General features: G+C 32.2%; 1 protein-coding gene across 3 annotated transcripts; it reads right to left on the reverse strand.

Moving 5' to 3' along the window:
• Nucleotides 1-3,188: 3,188 nt before the first annotated feature.
• On the reverse strand, nucleotides 3,189-22,395 carry LOC107862324. Of its 3 annotated transcripts, none has more exons than XM_016707856.2 (7): nucleotides 22,060-22,395; nucleotides 11,832-11,917; nucleotides 8,184-8,665; nucleotides 7,823-7,931; nucleotides 6,439-6,675; nucleotides 6,203-6,324; nucleotides 3,189-4,088 (listed from the first exon to the last, which is right to left on the reverse strand). In XM_016707856.2, exons 1-7 carry the CDS (start codon nucleotides 22,141-22,143, stop codon nucleotides 3,499-3,501), a joined length of 1,710 nt encoding a protein of 569 aa, XP_016563342.1. In that variant the 5' UTR covers nucleotides 22,144-22,395; the 3' UTR covers nucleotides 3,189-3,498. The 3 variants fall into 3 exon arrangements, with proteins under 3 accessions (XP_016563342.1, XP_047265792.1, XP_047265793.1); XM_047409836.1 differs by lacking the exon at nucleotides 22,060-22,395 and adding an exon at nucleotides 12,809-13,046; XM_047409837.1 differs by lacking the exon at nucleotides 22,060-22,395 and adding an exon at nucleotides 12,891-13,040.
• Between the last annotated feature and the right edge of the window lie 954 nt (nucleotides 22,396-23,349).

Here is a 23,349-nt window from a genome sequence, read left to right on the forward strand (position 1 = left end):
AAATTCGTAAGATAAGACATAAATTTATTTTTAAAAAAATATTTTTAATTTAATTTCTTCACTTTTCTTGTGATCATTATATCTATATTTTATTTTATTATACAATTAAACACTAATTTATATCCGCACTTCATTCTAAATCCATCAAAAGCAAAGAATAATTGATGGAGTAATATTTTAAAAATTCATTTCTAATAGTACTGAAGAAGATATCATTTTGTTAATATTTCTTAAAAAGTTTAATTTGTTTCAAGACTACATGATTTTTCTTTCCTTAAAAAAAAAGAATATTTTATTCTTTTATTCTCATATAAATAATAAACTTAATGTCTAAAATATGAAATCCATCGTTTTATTTCTTTTATATTTAAGAATTTTTAGTATATAAAATAAACGACCAAAAAAAATTATTATGTCAATTCGTATAAGTACTTGTATTTTAAAACTATTATTAAGTGGTGAAATAAATAAGTAAATAAAAGAAACTTTGAAGATTACATATCAAATAAAATAAATTAAGCTTTTGGTGTAATTAGATTAATTTTTAATAATTAATATATCATGTGTAATTTTTTTTAAAAAAAAAAGAATTAGGACAAAACTTTAATTAAATAAGTTTGATAAGTTATACATTTATAAAAAAAATAAAAAATTTAATGATTCCAGGTAGGAGAGAGAAAGATTTTGAGATGATAAGTATATTTAAAGGAAAAAAGGAAAAATTAGATGATATTCTTATTCTAAATAAAACAAAAATGATATTTATAGGCAATTTTTCAAACATGACGCTCATCATTCAGAGAATTTACTCTATTTTATAATTATAAAAATGAATCCTTAAAATCCTACTTAACATGAGTGACAAAGTGTGTGTTTGTCAGGGCAAAGGCTCTGCCCTCAATTTTTTATTTTACCTTATTTTCTAGCATAAATAGTAGTTTTTTGTGTTTTTATTTGATGAAAAAGATTTTTATGTTGGAGAAAATCTTTTTTATATTAAGTTTATTTTTGTTTGAAGAAAAGGTTTTGTTCCTTTATAAATTAAGTATTCTTCTTATTTCATAATATAACAATAATATGTTGATCTTTTAATTGAACCATCAAATAATTTTTTTTTAATATGTTTTTTTTTTATTATCTGAATTATCATCTATATGATATAAAATATAGCTGGAAAAAGTCTCATTTTATATAATGACTGTTAATTTGATTTGATATGATTGCATCATTACCTTCTTTCTCTTTTTTTTTTTTTTTCTCAATCTTGTTTTTACTTATTATTCTCTTTTATCCTTTAACTTTATTTTTTTACTTATATCTCTTTCAATCAAAAAAGTAATACTTGAATACAATTTCAAGAAAAAACTTAACAAACCCAAACGATTCTTTATAGATGTACCTATGCACTTCTCCAGTCCTAATAGGATTTTAGTTGCATACAAACTATGAAAGTAATATTTAATAGTAACAATTAGCGAGTCTATATAAGGAAATAATAATTAATAATTCTATTTCTTACCCATTAATTATATAAAAAAAAGTATTTTTATTCCAAAGTTAACTAAACTCAAACTAAATAGTAGATTTTCAATCTTTTTTCTCCCCGTCGTTTTGATCAATCCTACACCATTGTACTTATTCGATTTTTACCCCTTTTTTGCTGTGAGTCCTACTACTAACAAATTTTGGAAATAGAAAACCTATTGCAAGTCATAAACCTTTTAGTATTTTCTTCATATAAGTTTTTAAGAACTAATAAAGTTGCTACTATTCAAATTTTAATGAAAACTATATATTTTTTTTCCTACTTACACCTGTTTATATTTCTGACAAAGCAATAACATAAACCAACGACGTTCATGACTATACTTTGGATATACAGAATTAAAGTCCTTAAACAAATAAATAATGAAGGTACAGACCTTATGTATTGCTTTTTCTGACAAAAGTATTGTTCTCATAATTTCTATATTGTTTGAGCCTTGTGAGTTTGTAGTTTTGCCCGATTATGTTCAATCTTTCCTATGGAATATCTTGTACTATGTTTTTGCCTTTTGCCTTTCTTTGCTTGTGCAGATGTATCAGTCCCTTCCATTACCTTTCAAATATGCATTCACTTAATGGACGTGTAATTCAATAATTTAAGATAAGTTAAAATATAGAACAAAATACAAAAAGCTACTATTGATAAATTATTGTTACAATAACGTGTGCGGTGTTAATAGAAAAAAAAAGGATAGATAGATATTATCAATACAAAAAGAGAAAAAGATTGAAGAAAAAATACGTAGGATTGTTCTTTTATTTTTCTTTGCACTATCAATCAAGAAATAAAACAATGGAAAATAAAAAAAAAACTAACCTTATGTTTACCCTGCCCGTATGATTATGAATAGAAGTGTTTTTAAAAAGAAAAACTTAATTAAAACTTTTATCATATTTTTCTCTTGCTAGATTTAGAATTTCTCAAGTTTTTATCACATATTTCAATCGATTTTTATGAATAAAAACTTATTTAGAACTCTTATCATATCTTTCTCTTATCAGATTTAGGATTCCTTAATTCTTTGCCATATATTTTATTATGATTTATTAATTTAAAATATTATAAATATAATGATATAATAATTAGAAAAATTGAAAAGACAATTATGTCTATCACAGATATATTTTCAATTAAAATAACATTTTAAAAGTTTTTTGCAAAAATTTTAATATAGTATAGACAAATATAAATATGAATAGATAATTGGTGTTACTCCTTTCTTTTCACTTTCCGTGGCACAATATGGTTAAATAATTTGTTTTCTTCAATATGAAGTCTAAAATGCTAACCAACCCATAGCAACAGAATAAAATAGTAAAGCAATACTTGTGAGTTGGACTTTTATTCTACATAATTATTAACTCCTAGATTGATACGTTGCCGGTTGCACATATTAAGGACTTAGTGCAAGTAGTTTTGAGAAAGAATCTTGGTAAAAGTTGTTCGGCAATGCAATTTGTCATTTTTAATACTAGTTTTTAAAACTCATCCATCCAAATCATATCTTACGTTTTTTCCTTTTAAAAAGTGTAATTTGTCATTTTTAACAGTTTCCCAAAAGCTATAATCGTGATGAACAAAAAATGACTCGCCAAAAATATTTGAGAATGTATGGTCAACTAAATAAAATTCCAAAGATAAATACTTGGCCAAGCTCATACCATTGAATATGCCATGAAAATAGGAGGCAGTTGCACTATCACACGTTAGCCAACCAACAATTTCACAAACTTGACCTACTTGATTATCTCATCTTCAAAAGGAGTTGAGAAGTACTGTTTCGGCAGCTAAAAGTTGGTAACAACATATATACAAACAACAAGTTTCCATCTAATTGTCAGAAACAAACATTAAGCTAAGCTACTAGCAATTGTTCCTTTCATGAAAGTTGCTCCAATACCTAATGCTATTGATTGAAATTTCCATAGAAGCTGACAGCAACCATGATTAACTCAGGTGGCATGGTAATTTAGTAGGAGTTGACGCGGAACAAAACCTGGAGGGAAGAAGTCATCAGCAGCCTCACTTTTGACTACTCGAGGCAGTTCCTTCCAACTTTCGGAGGCTCTTGAAATGAAAGGACCAACTGATTCAGACCCATTGGAGGTAGCAGCAGTGACAGTTTCTTTTAGAGAGCTATCGAAGCCATTTCTGGTAGTTGACGAGACAACAATGTCCAGCTTACCTACGTTTTCTCCAGCCATCATGTCTACCTCCATTTCGACCTCATCCTGATTACCCTCCATGACAACCTCATTCTGATAACCCCCCATGTCAACCTCATTGACAACAATGTCCAGTGTACCTACCTTTTCTCCAGCTATCATGTCTACCTCCATTTCAACCTCATCCTGATTACCCACCATGCCAACCTCATTCTGATAACACTCCATGTCAATCTCACTTGCTGTACAGACATCTTCCCCCCCTATCATGTTTATCACCATATCAGTCACTTCGTTGCTGCCCCCTTGGGCACATCTGACAGTATCTTGTCCCACACGATGAAATAATCCCCACAGGAAGTGCTTGCTGTTCAATCCTGCAAGAACATCCACAAGGTGAGGTGTAGCTCCAGAACTATCAGATGATCTTATTTTTTGATGCAATAATCATTTAGCACATAAACTGCTTAAAAGAATCATCTCTAGAAGGGTAGGTTAGCCTTCCAATATTTTAATGAACCTCCATAGCTAAAGTATGCATCAAGATAACTCACGCAAGTACACAACAAAGCAAATTAGCAAGGCTCATGTATATCTCCTTTTTTATAAACGAAGGAAACTACAGATAAATCAATCCACTTTACATATTTTTCAATATTGAGTCTCTCTTGGCTCAAAGAATAAGGCAATGGTGGTTTGGAGTGGAGCTGCTGAGAGAGCACAAAGGAGATTAGCTAGATGGAAATCTCAATATTTATCTCTGGTGGTAGGGTTATCTTAATAAATGTTGTTTTGGACTCCATACTTATGCAGTGTCTCGCTTTCCATTGCCTGCAAAGGTGAAAAAGAAGCTAGATTCCCTCAGAAAAAAATTCTTGTGGTAAGGAAACAGAAATAAGCATTTAGTTAACTGGAAAGCAGTCACCAAGTGTAAAGAAGAAAGTGGCGTTGGCATTAAAAACTTGAGAACCCAAAACAAGAGTTTCCTAATGAAATGGTTATGGGGATACAACATTGACAACCAAACTCTGTGGTGGCTAAAATGTATGGACAACTGGAAAGTTGGGGCACCAAGCCTGTTATAGCTGTGCATATGGGATCCATCAAAGCTCAATTGCCAAATCTAATAACAAATGTGGGATTTGCAGTGGGGAATGGATGCCAATTACCAGAAGCTATTGCAGACACTTGAGAGTTTGCAAGGTTGGAATTTTTCTTTTAGAAAACTATTGAATGATTGGGAGGTAACTACTCAATAGAGCTATGGAGCTACTTTAAAGAACCCGGAGAGCTTCAAGGGTACAATTCAGAATGAAGATTATATGGAAAGGGAATGCAAGGAAGGGGATCACAGTAAATTCAGCTTTTTTCCTCTTGAACTCCACCAGACAGCAAGTAAAAAGCTGTCATGAAGGCAAAAGCTCCATTGAAGGTGAGGTGCTTTCCTTGGTTGGTGATCAAAAGAGCATGTCTTACTCATGAAAGTCTACACAGTTTTTTTTTTCTTTTTTCGATAATGGTGGCGTCCAGCCATCTTTCACACACCTCGACTAATTCCACGGGATACCCACTACCTCGTACCAGTAACAGGTTACAGGTACGAGGTTCTGTCCACCAAGGCTAGGACAGATGGGAAGAAACGACCTAGTATTTTTGTCTATGTTGAGATTAGAACTGAGACCTCATGGTTCTCAACCCATTTAATTGACCCCTAGGCTACATCCTTGGGTGCTTCTATAAAGAAGGGTAATCCAGCTATCTTCAAGATGTTTTCTATGTCAGGGAAGTGCAGAAAACAATAGCCAGTTACTCCTACATTGCGAAGTGACTGGACCATGCCAGGCAGATCTTTTTGAGTATGTTGGCCTCAATGGAGTTAATAAATTGTTGGGGCAGGGGGGGGGGGGGGGGGGGGGGGGGGTAGAGGAAGATGGAAGAAATGGAGTACCATTCCAGCTTGTGTATGGTGAACTGTATTGAAAGAGAGAGGAATGCGTGGTGTTTTGAAGACAATAGCAGCTTGTATATACATTCGTTTTTTCCTTCTTTGATGAAGAAAAATAAGAAAAGAAGGGAAGTGTGTGATATATCTCTTACAAGTGTGGGGTTATGTCAATGAATCAATGATTTTGACTTTCTAGATGCCTGCATGCTACAAGTTAAACTTACATTCAAGGCACACAAACTACAGAAAAAAACAATCCAAGTTACATATTTTTCATCCCCCGAGTGACAAAAAGAGCAGATAAGTAATCTGGTCTTTCTCATAGCAATCAGAAAATAGTACTTCTACAGCTTGGCCTGATGACAACGTATTAAAGCATTTATACTTAAACGAGAGCAAACAAGTATCCCCAATTTAAAAAGGTATAACCTTTTGGATAGACAGGAAAATTGGTATTCTAAAGAGCATAATCGAATATACATATCCTAAAAAATCACTGAAAGGAAATAAGAAAATGAGAAAAGAACATAGAGATTATAAATGTACTTTGAGAATCACTGCACAGGGCTGTGGATGCAAGTACAAGCAGCTCAACATCATTTATGAGCGCTCGCATCACCAAATCTTTGATACGCATGAACTCCACTAGTGCAATATATATCTCAGACCTACATATAATGGGAATGCAAATCAGTTTCTGGTAAAAACCTTCCTGGGCAAAGGTGCCCTTATACTTTGCAACCCTTTCTCTTTTTGGATAGATATATAAGGCAGAAGCTGACCTTTCTCTCTCGCTTGCAAAGAAATACAGTCCTATATCTTCTTTGCCTGGACAATTATCGTTGAATAGACTTGCCCAGTTATCCCCACGTGGAACGAGTTCAAATTTAAGAGTATCTGGCAATACCCTTGAGAACTCATACACCTTACGTCTAACTCTGGAAGGAGGATGAGCATGGATAAAGTTATTGAACATCCCAGGTGCAAAATCCAGAGCACCTAAGATGTCAAAACTTCCCCTATAATGCAAAGAACAAGAAAGATTAATATAATTAGGAAGAGAACCTGTATTCCTGTTGAATGGTGAAAAATCCTCGAGTAAAAAAAAGATCTTCAATATATATTTAGTCTGCAGAATAATCAAAGAGAAAGTTTTCTGCTTTTTGACGCATAACGAAAGGCATATGCAAGTTTCAATGACACACACAAAAAAAATAAAGAGAGTTCCACATGGAGTTAAAAGATGTTTTGCACTCCACATCTCATCAAGTTGCAGAACCCAAAAAAAAAAATTAGAAAACAAGCAATGTATGGCTCCCATATAACCTACTTACCTACAATTTCTTGTTTTCTCTATATCTGCAAACATAAGATGGCCCATAATGCAATGACATAGAGAGGCAGTAACTTCAAGTCTTCAAGAAATTTCTCCATAATGGGAATCAATTTTACTACCATTTCATTAACAGTATATATTCAGATAATCATTATGTCATGACTTGCACCTATGTAAAAGCATAACTCTTTCCCATAGCTCGGCATATATTCTATGTTGCCCTATTTTTTTTATTTTTTTTTTAGTGATATCAATGAGTTCCTGCCAGCTTGCATGCACCCGAACTAATTCACTAGGCAACCTGTCCATCCCACAAGGGGAATTTCTTAAACTCATATGCAAGAATCTAACTTGCTGGTATCAAATAAGTCACGAAGTAGCCAAGGAGCAATAGTCAGCACCAAGCTAAAAGCGTGAATTGGAGGCCATAGCATATATTGAAAAGGTATGCTGCCTATCAAAGCTAGCTAGATGGGTGTACCTGGTGTTGCAGCTGGGACGCAAACCTAGAATCGCCAAGTTGTTATTCCTATGTCTTAACCACTAGTCCATCCCCTTGGGGACCAACATTATGTTATTAACTAAAAAGTATCATATATGTTTCCTTACTAATCAATAGAGAAAAGACCAGTGGAGTTCGTAAACGAAAGCAAAGAAAGGTTCGCGATAAAAGAAAAGATTAATCAGTCAGCTGACTACTAGCAAAGATGGGCCATCCAAAAAGCTACCATGCAAAAACAGAGATGAGCTGAATTTGAACTCTTTTGGAGCTTAGTTTACCCTATGTTAACTTATGTTAGTAATTAAGGTGGATGATGAAGGATACTTACTTCCAGGAAGGATACTTAGCAGGATCACACGGGTGAGTCGTAGGTATCATTCGACTCTCATTCACAGCATTGGGACTCCTACGCTCCAGAATGCTAGAACCACCAGGACCTAAAAAGAAGGCTACATCAATTGGATTGAAGTACAGTAAGTAAATAATTTTTCTATGAAAGCTTTTTAGATATTGATGGTGTAACGGAAATCATTTTGAAAGATAATACCAACTCTAGACATATCAATGTTATTTTTCTTAAAAAAAATTAATTAGAGCATGAGAAAATGAAATTTCTGATGAATAAAGATATAAGAAGAGGACAACTCAAAATAAATAATGGATACTAAGAGATGTTGGTTAACACTTACATTTAGATATTTGTGCTGCTTTTTTGCTCTGTTCAGTGATTTTGGCCTTTTGAAGATTCTGAGGCTTTGTATATCCTGCTAATCCTGAAGACCGCTGCACTGGACACTTCTCAGGAAAAGACGGCTTGCTAAAATTTCCCCTAGTCATGGTTTCCATGGATTTGGTGGGCACAACTCTTGAGGAGCTAGTGGTTTTCATCCACTTGGTGCCTGATGATAGACCAAGAGCTTCTTCAACAGGTAGATATCTTGTTTTTCCGGTCTGTACTTCCTTTTCCCAGTTAATAGAATGGCCACCAGGAAACCTGTCACGTTTCTTTGGTGGCACACAATTCTGAAAGACCTTTGCAGAGGCATGTAACTTGGATCCAGAATACTCATTTTCTAGTCCACGTGATGAAGACATTACTCCCTTGCCCTTATCGCATTCTTCACAGCACCAATCCTCTTGAGCATCTTCACGATAACCCAGTATGCAATATCTGAAAGGAAGGGAAAAGGCAGAATTATTAAAAAGAGGAAGAGGACTACATATGCATAAAAGATACAATAAGTATATAAGAGAATTAAATGCCACAACATTCTAATGAAAGAATCAATGTATCCTTTCGGTGGAACCCAATATCCAATACCATTTAGGATCCGCTTTGAAGAATGCTAGAAAGATTAGACAACTTGAAGAGGTCCTTATTCTCCCCTAAGGGGTCATATCACTTCCATTTAGGCTTCTAGTTCTGTTCCATTTTTCATCCCTATTTAAGATTCCAAAAAAGGGTGTCGAATGAGTTGACAAATTTAGTCATAATCAGCTCCATGGATGAGCTGACAGATTTGATTATAATCTGCTCCACAAATGAGTAAGCAGATATGATTGCAATCTGCTGCTGTAAATATGGGATATTATATATTGTAATTCTAGGAAAATACATTGAAGGAAATCCCTTGATTTATGTATCTCCTAGGAAGGGATTGATTAGATTATTTTGATCTTCTTCTTCACCTATAAATATTGTATAACTCTATAAATAAAAACATAATTTTGTAGTATCTAAACTTTCATGGTATCATAGCAGGACTTTTCCCCCTAATATCATATGGTCAAACAGCTTTTCACGGAGAGCATCTTTCCAAAACATCAAAAGAAGACAAAATGTCTTCTTTGGAAGTTTCGGCAGAAAATCTGATGACTTAAGGAGGCAATGTTTCTCACATGCCCTTTCAGTTAACTTCTCATTGATTAAACGGGAAGAACTATGTGGAATGGGCACAATTCGTAAAACTTGCAATCGATGGTCGTGGAAAGTTAGGGCATTTGACGAGAGAGGCGAAAAAGCCGAAAACCCAAAGATGAACACATTGAGGTCAGAGAATTCACTCGTGATTATCTGGTTAATAAATTCCACAAAGCCAGTCATAAGTAAACCTTATCTTTTAATACCCACTGCTAAGGATGTGTGGGAAGCCGTTAGGGAAACATATTCTGATGTAGAAAATGCCTCCCAAATTTTTGAGTTAAAAAAAAAATTATGGCAAGTGAAGCAGGGTGAGAAAGATGTCACTGCTTATTATAATAAAATAGTGTCTTTGTGGTAAGAGTTAGACCAGTGTTATAATGATGAATTGAAGTGTTTTCTGGATAGTGCGAGAGCAAATAAAAGGGAAGAAAATGAGAGAGTTTACCTTTTTTAGTAGGATTAAACCGGGAGTTTGATGAGGTCAGGTCACGAATCCTACGAAAAAATCCTAATTTAAACTAGGATTTTGAAGTTACAAGAGAGGAAACTAGGAGAAAGGTCATGTTAAAACCTAATTTAAACGCTGAACTAAAACCTGCTATAGACTATTCAGCTCTTGTAACAGTGAAAAATAAAGATGACAAAACGAAAAGGCCATGGTGCAATCATTGCAAGAAACACTGGCACACCCGTGAAACATGTTGGAAGATTTATGGGAAACCACCAAACTGGAAGAATAAGGGAGTTGATAAACGTGGCTTTCAATATCAACATGATCAGGCTCTCCAAACAACTTACTTTGATCGGGGCAACAATCTTTTCCAGAAATGTCTTCATTTACAAGGGAACAATTGGAAATTCTACACAAACTCCTACAATCTCTACAATTTTGTCCAAATGCACCAAATCCTTCTATTCTTTTTTGTTATTTTGCTGAAATAGGCATTGTACCATCCGTTTTTCTTAGTGCCAACTCCAACCAAATAGATTTTTGGATCATAGGTTCAGGAGCTACTGATCACATGATTGGAAGTTTTTGTTTTTTCTCTACTTATACTCCTTGCACAGGGAATAATAAAATCAAGTTAGTTGATGGTTCCTTTTCTATAATTGTTGGAAAAGGAACTATTAAACCATCACCTTCCCTTACACTTCATGATATTCTTCATGTTCCAAAACTCTATTGTAATCTGGTTTCTGTTAGCAAATTAACCCGATCTCTTAATTATCATGCTATTTTTTACTCTAATTTGTGTAAATTTCAAGAAAAAGCCTCTGGGAAGACGATTGGCAATGCTAGAGAATCTGGAGGTCTTTATTTTCTTGACAACGGAACAATTCTCTACAACTAAATCCTATTTGTTTGAACTCTACTTCTGTTTTGAGTAAAGTCATGCTTTGGAACTATAAGCTTGGACAAAGTTTTTATTATTTAAGACATTTGCTACCTCGGTTATTTAGAAATAAAAATCCGTCCTTGTTCTAATGTCAATTCTGTGATATGGCTAAGCATCACCTATTTTTTTCCTTCTCAAAAGTATCAAGACTTCAGAGTCTTTTATGATGATTCATAGTGATGTTTGGGGACCATCAACAATTTCAACAATATCTGAAAAACGGTGGTTTGTAACTTTTATTGACGACCATACTAGAGTGAGTTGGGTTTATATTATTGAAGGACAAATCTGAGGTTAAAAATGTGCTTGAGACTTTCTATGTCATGGTGGAAACGCAGTTTAATGAGAAAATCAAGGTTTTTCAAAGTGACAATGGTCGTGAATTCTTTAATGAACAATTAGGAGGGCTTTTAGAAAAATTGGGGTAGTACACTAAAGCTCTTGTCTAGATACACCTCAACAAAATGAGTTGGCAAATTTAGTCATAATCTGCTTCACGAATAAGCTGGCTGATTTGATAACAATTTGCTCGACAAATGAGTTGGAAAGATGGTTGCAATTTGTTGTTGTAAATATGGGATATTATATATTGTTACTCTAAGAATATAGATTAGAGGAAATCCCTTGATTCATGTATCTCCTAGGAATTAGGGATTGATTAGATTATTTTGATCTTCTTGTTCACCTATAAATATTGTACAACTCTATGAATTAAAACATACTTTTGCAGTATCTAAACTTTCAGAGGGAAATAAAGCGGATAATCTAACTAGCAGTTTCCTTCGTAGAAGAGCAGCCCCTTGTGTGAAAAGATGAACTTCTCCCTTAGAAATAGCAAGTCAACCAAAAGAAAAGGGGTTTGGGATTGATACAATGTTTGAGGTTTACAAAAAACATATAGGTATGGCACAAGGTGATGAAGCAAGTACGAATCAGACAATCATGGCTTTCAGCTCGCCTGACTGCCCTTTCATGTTAAACCTAGAGCGAGAGAGAGAGAGAGAGAGAGAACTTACTGATGCATGTCAACATTTTTACACTTATAGCAGGTAACAATTGCTTCTTCAAAGCCTATATCACCGCAAATTCCACAAATTTTTTCCTGCAGGTTCATACAGAAAAGAAAAGAAATTCAGAGCTGACATGCTTATATTTTGTCACACAGAATCAAGATCACCATACGAACAGAATGAGAATGAGGAACAAAATGTCATAAGTTACACAAAACTAAATCATAATCAGCAAAATAAAGTTCTCGTCTTCTCTTATCTCACATGCTTATATTTCGTATATAGATCTCCCTTTTGCAACAGAAGCATACTGCATATCCACCAGTGCACACCAAATATTATCCCAACAAACTTTTTCCTAGCATATTCTTGGTTTATATCTCATCCAGACCGAAACACCTCCAAGTACAACTCCTTGAAGAAGCACTTTAAAGAGGCAAAGGACAGTAAAAGCCAGTGGTACAATATCAGTTTTCTTCCTGTCATCGTAAATAAATGACAAGAAATTCGATCTGCTTCTCTTTTGGTTGATAAGACGACATTTATCTGTATGCTTATTCTATTTAAGTTTGTTGGTTTATATTTTAAATCTTTTACCGTTGGACAAAATTTGCTCTGCTATGAACATCCTCCCCTACATCTTCTTTTGGACTGGAAAGTGGATTTTTCAATACAACAGAGACAACCTGTTGTAGTTAGAACATAAGCCTTCATGCACAATACAAATCTCTTCAGTCTATCTGTCCATCTAAAGCAAATGATCTTTAACTTCACAGCAAAAAGAAAAAGAAAAACCCAACTATAGTGCAGTATGCATTGATGTTTAACTATTTTCAACCCTAAAGTTTTAACAAATCAGTAAGTTGACTTTGGAGTAAAATGTTCTGAAACTAACACAATATCCTAATATGGGGCAAGCATAGAATAAAAATGAATTAGGACTTGGGACAATTGAACTGCCCACAAAATAATTAGGAAATCACCCAACAAACAGCAGCATATTGATTAGTATTCTCTACTGGAGATAAATTCGAAGTTGCTAATAGATGTTGGACAGTGATATACATCATAGATCACTAGAGTTGATACATTGCATGCCAATTAAATCATTTAGTACCACACTGTTGATGAAGGGAAAGGGCGATATTTTGAGTAGATTGTTAAGGTTTACTCTTAATCTAGCTACTTTTAGATATAGATGATATCATCATATCACTTGTACTGAATTCAAGTTTCTTATAAAAAGAAAACACACTGACAAATTTACTTGAAAGTTGAGAACTTCATAAGTTAATAGTACTGTCTATTCTCGGTATCTGCAATAAGGGTGTCAAGTGGCCGGGTCGTAACTAACCCGGCCCGGTTTGATCCAGCCCGGTAAGCCCTAGGGTTTTAGGATTCCGGGTCCCGAGCCGCTTATTTTTTTAAAATGGGTCCGGCTAACTTGGCCCGAACCAAGCCCGGTCCAGGCCCGCCGGTTAACCGGCCCAGCCCGGATATTTTTTTTTAAAAAAAAGAAATTAAAAAAAAATTGAGATTTTGGGCTAAATTAGCCGTTGGCCCAACGGCTATATAGCCGTTTTTGGGTCCAAACGGCTAGTTTAGGCCCATTTATTAAAAAAAAAAAAAATTAACTTTAAAAAATATTTTTTAATTCCAAAACAAATTCTATAAATACCCTACAACTTCAAATCATTTTTCACACAATTTTTCACTCTCTCAAATCTCAATTCTCAATTCTCAAATATTCAAATATTCAATATATTTAATTTCTTAAAGTGTTCACTTTAATTTTTTAATTTTTCATTTACAAAGTACGAGCAGAAGTTTCTAAAGTCGCAACCTTTGATACTTCCAAAATTTGGTATTGTCGTTCCATCTCTTACGTTTAATTTTTATTTATTGTATTAATTGTTTAATATTTAATTTTATTATATTTGTGTATTTTGAATATTTTTAGTTTAATTTAATTTATATTATGGATAAATTAAGAAACCTCCCTACTAAAGGTGTTAAAATTTTTTGTCCCAGAAGCGGTAGTGGTAGTAAAAAGCGAATTACTAGCGGTAGAGGCAGTTCAAGTAGTAGATATACCCATGTGCTTTCGCCTCCGGTACCGCTTGGTACACCTTTTGAGGAAGAAATAGGTGTAGGTGCTCACGATATGGATTATGTAGAAGTTCAGAAAAATTACGGTATAGAAGAAGAAAATGAAGTAGATGCGGTTAATTTAGACGAAGATAATGAAAATATTGCTGAGACACCCGCAGTAGGAGATGCTAACTTTAGATCTGAATCGATTAATCTCTCTCCCCGTCCTCCCAGTGCCCCAAGACCTCGTAAAAGAACTAGTGTTGCATGACAATTTTTTGAACGTATATCAGATATTAAGGTGCAATGCAATATTTGTCAACAAATATATAAGCATAGAAGTGGAGGCAAGCAAGGGGGTACGGGTACGTTAATGAGACATATAGCTGAAGATCACAAAAGAGAGTTAAATATTACATAAGGTGGTGGGGATGTTGGTGGGCCAACGCAAATTAGAATAGACCCAGCAACCGATCACGTAGCGAAGAAGTATAATAAATTGAGGGACCGGGAAGAAATAGCTAAAATGGTAGCTGTGGGTTGTTTGCCTTTTAGTTTTCCTTCTTCTGATGCCTTTATTCGTTATATACAAGCAATTTATAATCCTATGTTTAACGGTATTCCTAGAACTACTTGTCGGTTTGATATTTTTAGACTTCATTGACAATATTATTTTTATTTATCAACATTGTTAAAAAATATTCAATGTAGATTGTCCCTAATTTCTGATCTTGGTCATGCTGTAAATAAAAATGATTATTTAACCGTTACTTGTCATTGGATGGATAGTAATTTCGTGATGCAAAAACGTATTCTTGCTTTTTTATATGATGAAGATCGTAAACATACTGGACAATTTATTGCTGATTCTATTGTTAAAATTGCCGGATATTATGGTATAGAAAATAAAATTTTATGTATTGCTTTTGATAATGCTTCTAACAACAAGACTGCTATAAAAAAAATTAAAATCTACGCTCTCCACCCTTGCCTGAAATTTTTCATATTAAGTGTGCATGTCATATATATAATTTAATTGTAAAAGATGGTCTTGAGTTTTTTGAGCTTTATATTTAAAAAAATCGTCTTGCCGTTGGTTTTATTCAAAGAAATAATCGTAGATCGAGAATTAGAGAATTTAAAGTTAAATGTCAAGAAAATGGACTTACACCGATTTTGATGCCTGAGAAAATTGATACTAGATGGAATTCTACGTATGAATTTTTAAAAACTTGTTATAAATATAGAATTCCTATTATACTAGCTTTTAACCAACATTGCGGTTCATTTGCTGATTCTGCTGATTGCATGCTACATAATTCTGATTGGGTTGTAATTAATGATCTTGTTAAGTTTTTAGAAAAATTTTATGTAGCTACGGTTGAATTTTCTGGTGCTTATTATCCTACTGTTTGTAATATTTTGGCATATATAGATGATATTTCTGATTTGCTCAAAGAATATAAAAATAAAAAAGGTTATAAAGAAGCTGTTGGCGCCATGTTTACGAAATTTAAAAAATATTTTTTCCCGATTCCCCCTATTTACTTGGTGCTATGCTAAATCCGTGCATGAAATATAATAATATGTGCCACTTTAGTACTCTTATTTATACTAACTTAGAAATAATTACTAACCATGATTCTGAACAAGTACAACCTGATTTGTGGACGGCTACGGCTGATGCAAAGGATTACATAGAAAAATTATATAATCACAATGCTGATTTATTTGATTCAGCCTTACCTGCAAATATCACTCCAACTGTCGCTTCTCATCCTCCCGAGGAGCCATCATCTTCTAAAAAGTCGGTACATAGTGCTTTTTCTGATTCGTTTTATGATTTAAATTGTTGGAACAGTGTTGATGAAAGAACTTACACATCAACTTATCAGAAAAAGCTGAAATATTATCTTCGGACGGCACCAGAGGATCGCAGACTACGGATCAACACGTCGGATTGGTGGAGGAGTAATGAAACACAATATCCCGTGCTTTCAAGATTAGCTAGAGATATCTTGAATGTTCCAATGTCAACCGTTGTATCAGAGAGCGCCTTTAGTCAGGGACGACAACCACTTGGAGACAACCGACACTCATTGGGAAGCAATGCAATGAATGTTCTAGTTTGCCTCAGAGATTGGATTAGAGCGGAAAGAAGAAACCAAGGAATGGAACCGGAGCCGAGCGACGAGCTAAAACTTGAAGAAATTATGACTTCACGGGAGAACTCAGCAGAATCAAGTCCAATGCATGGTTTTGCCCCCGTTGACTTCGACTATCCTATGCAAGTTCCCGTTAATATTAACATGAATGAGTTGGAAAAAATGATGCATAATTTGTCATTCATGTAAATTATAAATTTTGGATCATTTTGCAATCAATAAAATTCTCCAAATTCATTCACTCCTTAGTCCTTGCTTTTTATATTTTTTCATTTAACGATTTAAAATTTTAAATTGAATTTCTAGTTTTCTACTTTAAATTAAAAACTTACTTATAATATATTATTAATTTACTACCAAATATTATTAATTTATTATATTAAGTAGCATATGTTTTGTACATTTATGCACATATCTTCTATAGAAGTGTATATTTAACGTATACATGTGTATATATTTTATAAATTAGTATATAAGTTTATCTATATATATTGTAATGTATATATAATGTAGTATATTTTATAAGTAGTAGTATATATACATTGAATGGTGCGTATACACGTGGATATATCTTCTATAGAAGTGTATATTTAACGTATACATGTGTATATGTTTTATAAATTAGTATATAACTATATCTATATATATTGTAATGTATATATATTGTAGTATATTTTATAAGTAGTAGTATATATACATTGTATGGTGCATATACACGTGTATATATCTTGTATATTTAACGTATACATGTGTATATGTTTTATGAATTAGTATATAAGTATATCTATATATATTGTAATGTATATATATTGTAGTATATTTTATAAGTAGTAGTATATATACATTGAATGGTGCGTATATATGAGTAATTGACTAATTGTGTATATATTTTTTAAATTCTAATGTAGTATATACTATATATATAGTGTATATATATTATTTAACGTATTTATAATATATATAGGTGGGTATATGTAATGTATATTGAAAGAAAGTTTTTTTTTTTTTTTTTATATTTTTTACCGGGTTTGACCGATTTTTTAATCGGATTTTGGTGGGTTTGACCGGGTTGGGTTAAGTGGGCCAGGTTAGGGTGGATTTTAATTTTTTACTGTTTGGCCCGGCCCGTCTAGCGCCAAAACCGGCCCTCAACCCGGTTAAAATAGAAGGGCCGGTTTCGGATTAGCCCGACCCGACCCGTTTGACACCCATAATCTGCAACATGCCACCTCTTACATCGATTTTTAAAAGATGAAATATCACTCATCAAAGTCTGGTAAGCATAGGAAAATTATTTAGTGAGCTGGTGAAACCTAGGGGTGTACAAACCGAATAGTTAAGTCAAACCGAACCGATGAATCAAACCAAACCGAGGAAAAAAATCGACTTATAGTTTGGTTTGATTGGTTTGGTGTTCAAAAAAAAAATCGATCATTCTTGATTTGGTTTGGTATTAGCAAAAATAAAATCAAAACGAACCTAAACCGAACCGACATAATACATATATAATTTTAATTTTTTATAAGTAAAAAAATATTATTTATAATCTACTTTCTAATTACTTTTATAACTTTTTTCTATTCAGAAAATAGATATATATTTTTGGGTCTTTAGTTATAATATTTAGAAAAAAGGACATGAACTGACCATTTTAAAAAGAAATGACCTACACTATGAAAATATGGACAATTGGAGCCAGTTGGCCCAATTTATTTCCTTTTTTTAGCCACTTGGCCGAAAACCACTCTCCTTGCACAATTAAGGAAATTAAATGCTCTTTATAGTTATTACTCTTAAATCACTTTTTTTTTCTAAATATACTTTCTCAAATCTTCTTTTTTTCTCCTCTATTATGCATCGATCAATCTATTGTATTTTATGATTAATATTAAAAGTTGATTTGTTGTTTCTTGCATTGGAGCATTGAAAACTATGAACATGAAACAAAAAATAGGAAATAAAGGAAAGTTAAAATTAATGGGTAAAGCGGTCAATTTTGACCTCAAATTTGTTGTTAATGATGATTATTTTACAGAATCATTACATACAGGTTTGTACTTGAAGCAATATCATAGTTCTTTAAACTTGAAGAAGAAAAAAATAAAATAATGAGGTCTCAAGGTAAAAGAAAAGCCATGTCTTGGTCCATGTTCTTCTCAGAAGCTAATTCAATCACGGTGAGTCGGAGATGTTCTTCTTAGAGGCTGACTCAATCACGGTGAGTCGGAGATGTTTTGATGCATGTAAAGATAAAAAAAAGAATATGCCAATAGATACTCTTTCATACCAGATTGATACACATTTTTTAAAAGAGAGAAGGAGAACCTTTGCATGCACATACAGTCTCTATACCCAATTGATACTCTTTTATATCAGTTTGATACACTTTTATACCACATTGATACACTTTTTTTAAAAAAAAAAGAGAAGGGGAACCTATGGATGCATATACAGTCTTTATACCCATTTAATATATTTTTATGTCACATTGATACACTTTTATACTACATTGATATACTTTTTAAAAAAGGGAGAGGGAATTCTTTGCATGCACATGCAATCCCTATACTCAGTTGATACTCTTTTATACCACATTGATACACTTAAATTCAACATCAGATATCCACTGACCTCCGTATTTTATCATTATTGAAACTAAAACTGAAGTTGAAGCTATTATTTTGTATCAATTTTGAGCAAATTTACAATGAGAAAAAATTATAGGAAGCTAATTGAATGTAGATTTTTGGAGATTTTATACAAAATTTATGGAATAAGAAAGATTAATTGAAGTATCAAAAAAGGTAAAAAATGGAGGTTTGGGAGTTTGAATGGAAAGGAAATTGTGAATGAAAAGGAATGAAAGAAAGAGAAAGTTACTTTAACGATATTTTCGATTATGTTTAAGCATATGACAGTAAAGGTTAGCTAGTAAAATTAGTTTGTGGCTATTTATAGGGTATTTAATTTTGAGTGTTATTTTTATGATATTATTTTAGTTTTAGGTGTTATTGCTGTCCTTTTCCCTAATATTTATCCATTAGTAACAGATTAATACAAAACCTAATATTAATATAAAAACCTATAACTCTTCAATTGCTTCACTTTACATTTTACTTTCCAAGTTTTCAGAGAATTCTCATTATTTCCTCATCTTATTTTTCTCATTCTCCTCATTCGTCAAGTTTTGATTTAGGTTTGTTTCTCTTCTTTCTCTTTTTTCTTGTGGAATTATGTTATAGTTAATTATTTTATGGAGTTAAATTTTTAATAAGTTGTCTGCAATTCTTCATTCTTCTTTATACTCACATTTTATGTGAAGGAAACTTTCAGACAAGCTATTGTGACTAGTGACTTACAAATTGAACCACTGAGTATCCACATAATATTACTTTGAGAGATAGTAGTTTAAACGTCTTAGTAATTTGCCAACTTAATTTTAATTGGAACTACTTTATGACCATTGTTTTTTTTTTTTTTTTTTTTTAATCTTTTTAGTGAAAACATTTAATTTTTTCTTCAATCACATTATAATTGTAAAAAAATCGAGAAAAAAACCAAAAAAAACCGAAATATAAAAACCGATTGTATATTGGTTTGGTTTGGTTTATAGATTTAGAAAACCGACATTGTTGGTTTGGTTATATTTTAATGAAAAACCGACTCAAGATTATGTTGCTCGAAGTCTTCAAAAATATCATTGAGTATGTATCGGATTCTAAAATTCGATACACGACAACATTTTTGAAGAGTGCAGCAACTTAGCCTCGAACTTCCTAATAGGTAGCCAGTTTTGTTAAGCCAAGACATGTGAAAAAAATGAGCCAAGAAGCACCACCACCTCTTATATTTGATTTTTTTTTAAAGTAGTGATTATTGTGATAGAGAAATAGTCTAGCAATAAGTTGGTGCTGATACAACTTATATCCTCCTATTTTCTCTGATATTCTTTCTTTTATAATATTTGGGCTCACCTCATGCGAATACTATTTCACACGTACTTTCTTTCTCTTTGGACAATTCTATTCATTCATGAAAAAGACATTCAATAGAATATTTTTCTATCTCTATTTAAGAAAAATATTCAATAGAGTATTTATCTCTCTCTTTTAAACATCTTATTTAACTTAATACTCCGTTGAGTCGATCAATACATATATATTTAGAAAAAAATAATACATGACTTTTTAATTTTTATACTAGTATATTTTTTCAAGATATCCTATAATTCCAAAAGATAGTTTAACAACACTGATTCAACTAATATAAATCCCCCAAAAATAAAAAATTCTTTCAGAACGTAGACATAAAAAATTTGTGGGACTCGATATGAAGATCCCAATTTCAATTAGAATTTTTATAAGCCACTCTAACTTAAACCCTAGATTACACTTATTTAAAAGGTTATATATTTTTTTGATGTGGCATCTCAAAATCCCATAAACACCTAAAATATTCACAAGAAGATCAAAACATCAAATAGTGCCTTTGTCAAAGTTTTTGCCAGACATTAATAAAATTTACACATGTCAAATCCTTGATTTTCACAAATCAACAAGCATTAGGTTTTAAATAGTTCGGGGTTAATGAGATAGGGGTAACAGAATTTTCGTGAAGTATAAGTATATAGTTGGTAATTGATTAATTAATTGCAGGGCATTTGACTATTCTATCCCTAAATATTTATCAATAAAATTATATTCATTCATATTTTAATTGTTATTTCAATTTATTTTCTATGACATTAAAATTAATTGAAAATACAGATATTTTCACCCATCACTTTACCAATTATGAATCTATTAAAATAAAAAACCCTCTAAATTTTATCTACGCTTATATTTTTAAATTTACTCATTTTCCATTTTAAAAATCATCCAACAATCAGAAATTCTAAATAAACTTCAAATTAATTATTCTCCAAAAAAGGAAAATGCAGCACATCTTTAAGAACTCTTATTTATCACAAATACTCTACTAATTATTCTCCTATAAAGTAAAATGAAGCACATCTTTAAAACAAAAAATCTAGTTAAATACTCCATATTTACAACATTGCCAAAAATCTTAGTAGCTCAATTTTGACTATCTAAACAATTAGGACTCATTCGGTTTGAAAATTAATTATCTCGAAATTATTTATTTCATAATTATTATTTTATCCTGCAATAAAAACAACATTATAAATCTCATATAACTAATCTCGAGATAAATTATCTCATGGGATTAGTTATCCCGTGTTTCTCTGACCAAACGAGCCCTTATAAGAGCTCGATTCTCATTATATAAACTCCTCCCAATTTCCACTTCTCGTACCCAAAATCAGCTACTCTTTTCTTATCCCTCCTATCAAACGAGCCCTACTTTATCTGTGAGAGTTCGATTCTCACTATATAATTCCCTCCCAATTTTCACTTCTTGTACCCCGATTTAAAAACAACACTATAATCTCAAAATAATTGATCTCACGATTTTATTCCAACCAAACATGAATAAATCCATCCTAAAATTAATTCCAAAATCAGCTACCCTTTCCTTATCCCTCCTATCAAACAAGCCCTGCTTTATCAGTAAGAGTTTGATTCTCACTATACAATTCCAAAATCAGCTACCCTTTTCTTATCCCTTCTATCAAACTGAGTCCTACTTTATCGGTAAGAGTTCGATTCTCACTGTACAATCCCCTCCCAATTTTCACTTCCCCTCTCAAGTTAAAACTAAAAACTACAACCTTTCCTTTTATATCTTGTATAAAAAATCCTTTTTTTTTTTTCCTATAAACACATGTTTTCGATCGCACACAAATCACTATTCCAGAAAAGAATGTCGGCCTCTGCCATGGAGAAACCAAAGAAAATAAAATAAACAAATGCAGAATCGCATGAACATTTGCCATCGAAGAAACAAATAAAAAAAAAGTAGTACACATACAGTATATAATAAACTCAAAAAAAGAGAAAAAAACCTTAAGGTTATACCTTGTGGGCCTGCTGAAGTGTGTGTGGTTCCTTTTGCCTCGGAATGTGAGTGGCCATTTCTGTTCCACGGCGGCACACCGACATAGAAAATAAAAAGGTCTGAAAAGGGTCCTACACTAATTTTTATTTCTAGGGTATTGCTAAATACTCAAATTTTCAGACCAAAAAAATGTCACAAGCCTTGCATATCGAATGAGAATTTTGAGACATTTGACCTGAGTTTACTAGACTAAAATGGGAGATTCTTTCTCGTTTGATGTCCTCCATTTTCTTATAATTGTTTGTTTATCACCCTGTGGTTTTGTTAATTTCACTTGAATGGGGATTTGTTTTACTACTAATGAAGTTGAGGAAATAAATGACTCATACTTTGGCATTTAGCTATAAAGGGTAATTTGGTTGGTGGGACAATAGGTGGAGTGAAAGTGATACGTTATGGTACAGTATAGAAAACTTTTATTCGTTAATTTTAATATGATTTGATATTTTAAGGCTCGATTTTGATATTTTGTAATGTGATAAATTGGCAATCGTAGTTCATTGATTGCGATTTACATCTACTCATAACAATAACAACAATAATATATACAGTATAATTAAATAAAAAGAGTTTGTAGAAGATAGAGCAGAAGAGTAATAGATCGAGGTTGGGTATCATAAACCATCGACTCAAAAAATCTTAAAAAATTCAAAAAAGTTTACATGTTCTCATATAAATAGAGAATTATGATTTCAATTTTTCAAAAAAAAAATAAAAATCCTGATTATATCATACTAACATTTTATATCTGTAGAAATATTTTTTTTAAAAAAAGTATAAGCAGGCAAATTTTTTCATTAATCAATTACACAAAAAAAGATATTTCAGTTCAAATTGAGTAGTCAAAATTCTGACGCTTAAATAATTATTTTTGTACAAATATTATTTTATACATTTGCTAATATTATAGTAATATATGTATAAATTATATATGTAGCAATGGTATCTCGGTATTCGTCAGTAAATATCAAAATCGAACAGCACATTAAATCATAAAATTATGGATACCTTGATATCAATATTTTAAAATTCACTCCATAGACTGCAATACTCTGCTCACCCTTAATGTCCAAATGAAATTATTTTATCTCATTTTTTATATGAAATAACTTATTCATAATTTATATTAAAATAGTTAAATAGTGATTTTTTAGACTAGACAATATTTATTACCAAGCGTAAAATAAAATAATTAAGCGTAAAGGTATCATTAATTAATAAAGTCAATTCCTTGTATGGGTACTTGATTC

Source organism: Capsicum annuum, chromosome 3 (genome assembly GCF_002878395.1).
Source record: "Capsicum annuum cultivar UCD-10X-F1 chromosome 3, UCD10Xv1.1, whole genome shotgun sequence".
In the NCBI taxonomy this organism is placed as follows: Eukaryota; Viridiplantae; Streptophyta; class Magnoliopsida; order Solanales; family Solanaceae; genus Capsicum; species Capsicum annuum.

What these genes read in the sequence shown, in the direction of transcription:
- LOC107862324 (XM_047409836.1), bottom strand. Translation starts at nt 12,895, where the DNA reads ATGATGTATATCACTGTCCAACATCTATTAGCAACTTCGAATTTATCT. An exon ending in AAAAATGTTGACATGCATCA is followed by an intron (nt 8,666 to 11,831) that starts GTAAGTTCTCTC and finishes CCTTCCTTTCAG; the next exon opens with ATATTGCATACTGGGTTATC. An exon ending in GCTAAGTATCCTTCCTGGAA is followed by an intron (nt 6,676 to 7,822) that starts GTAAGTATCCTT and finishes TTTGCATTATAG; the next exon opens with GGGAAGTTTTGACATCTTAG.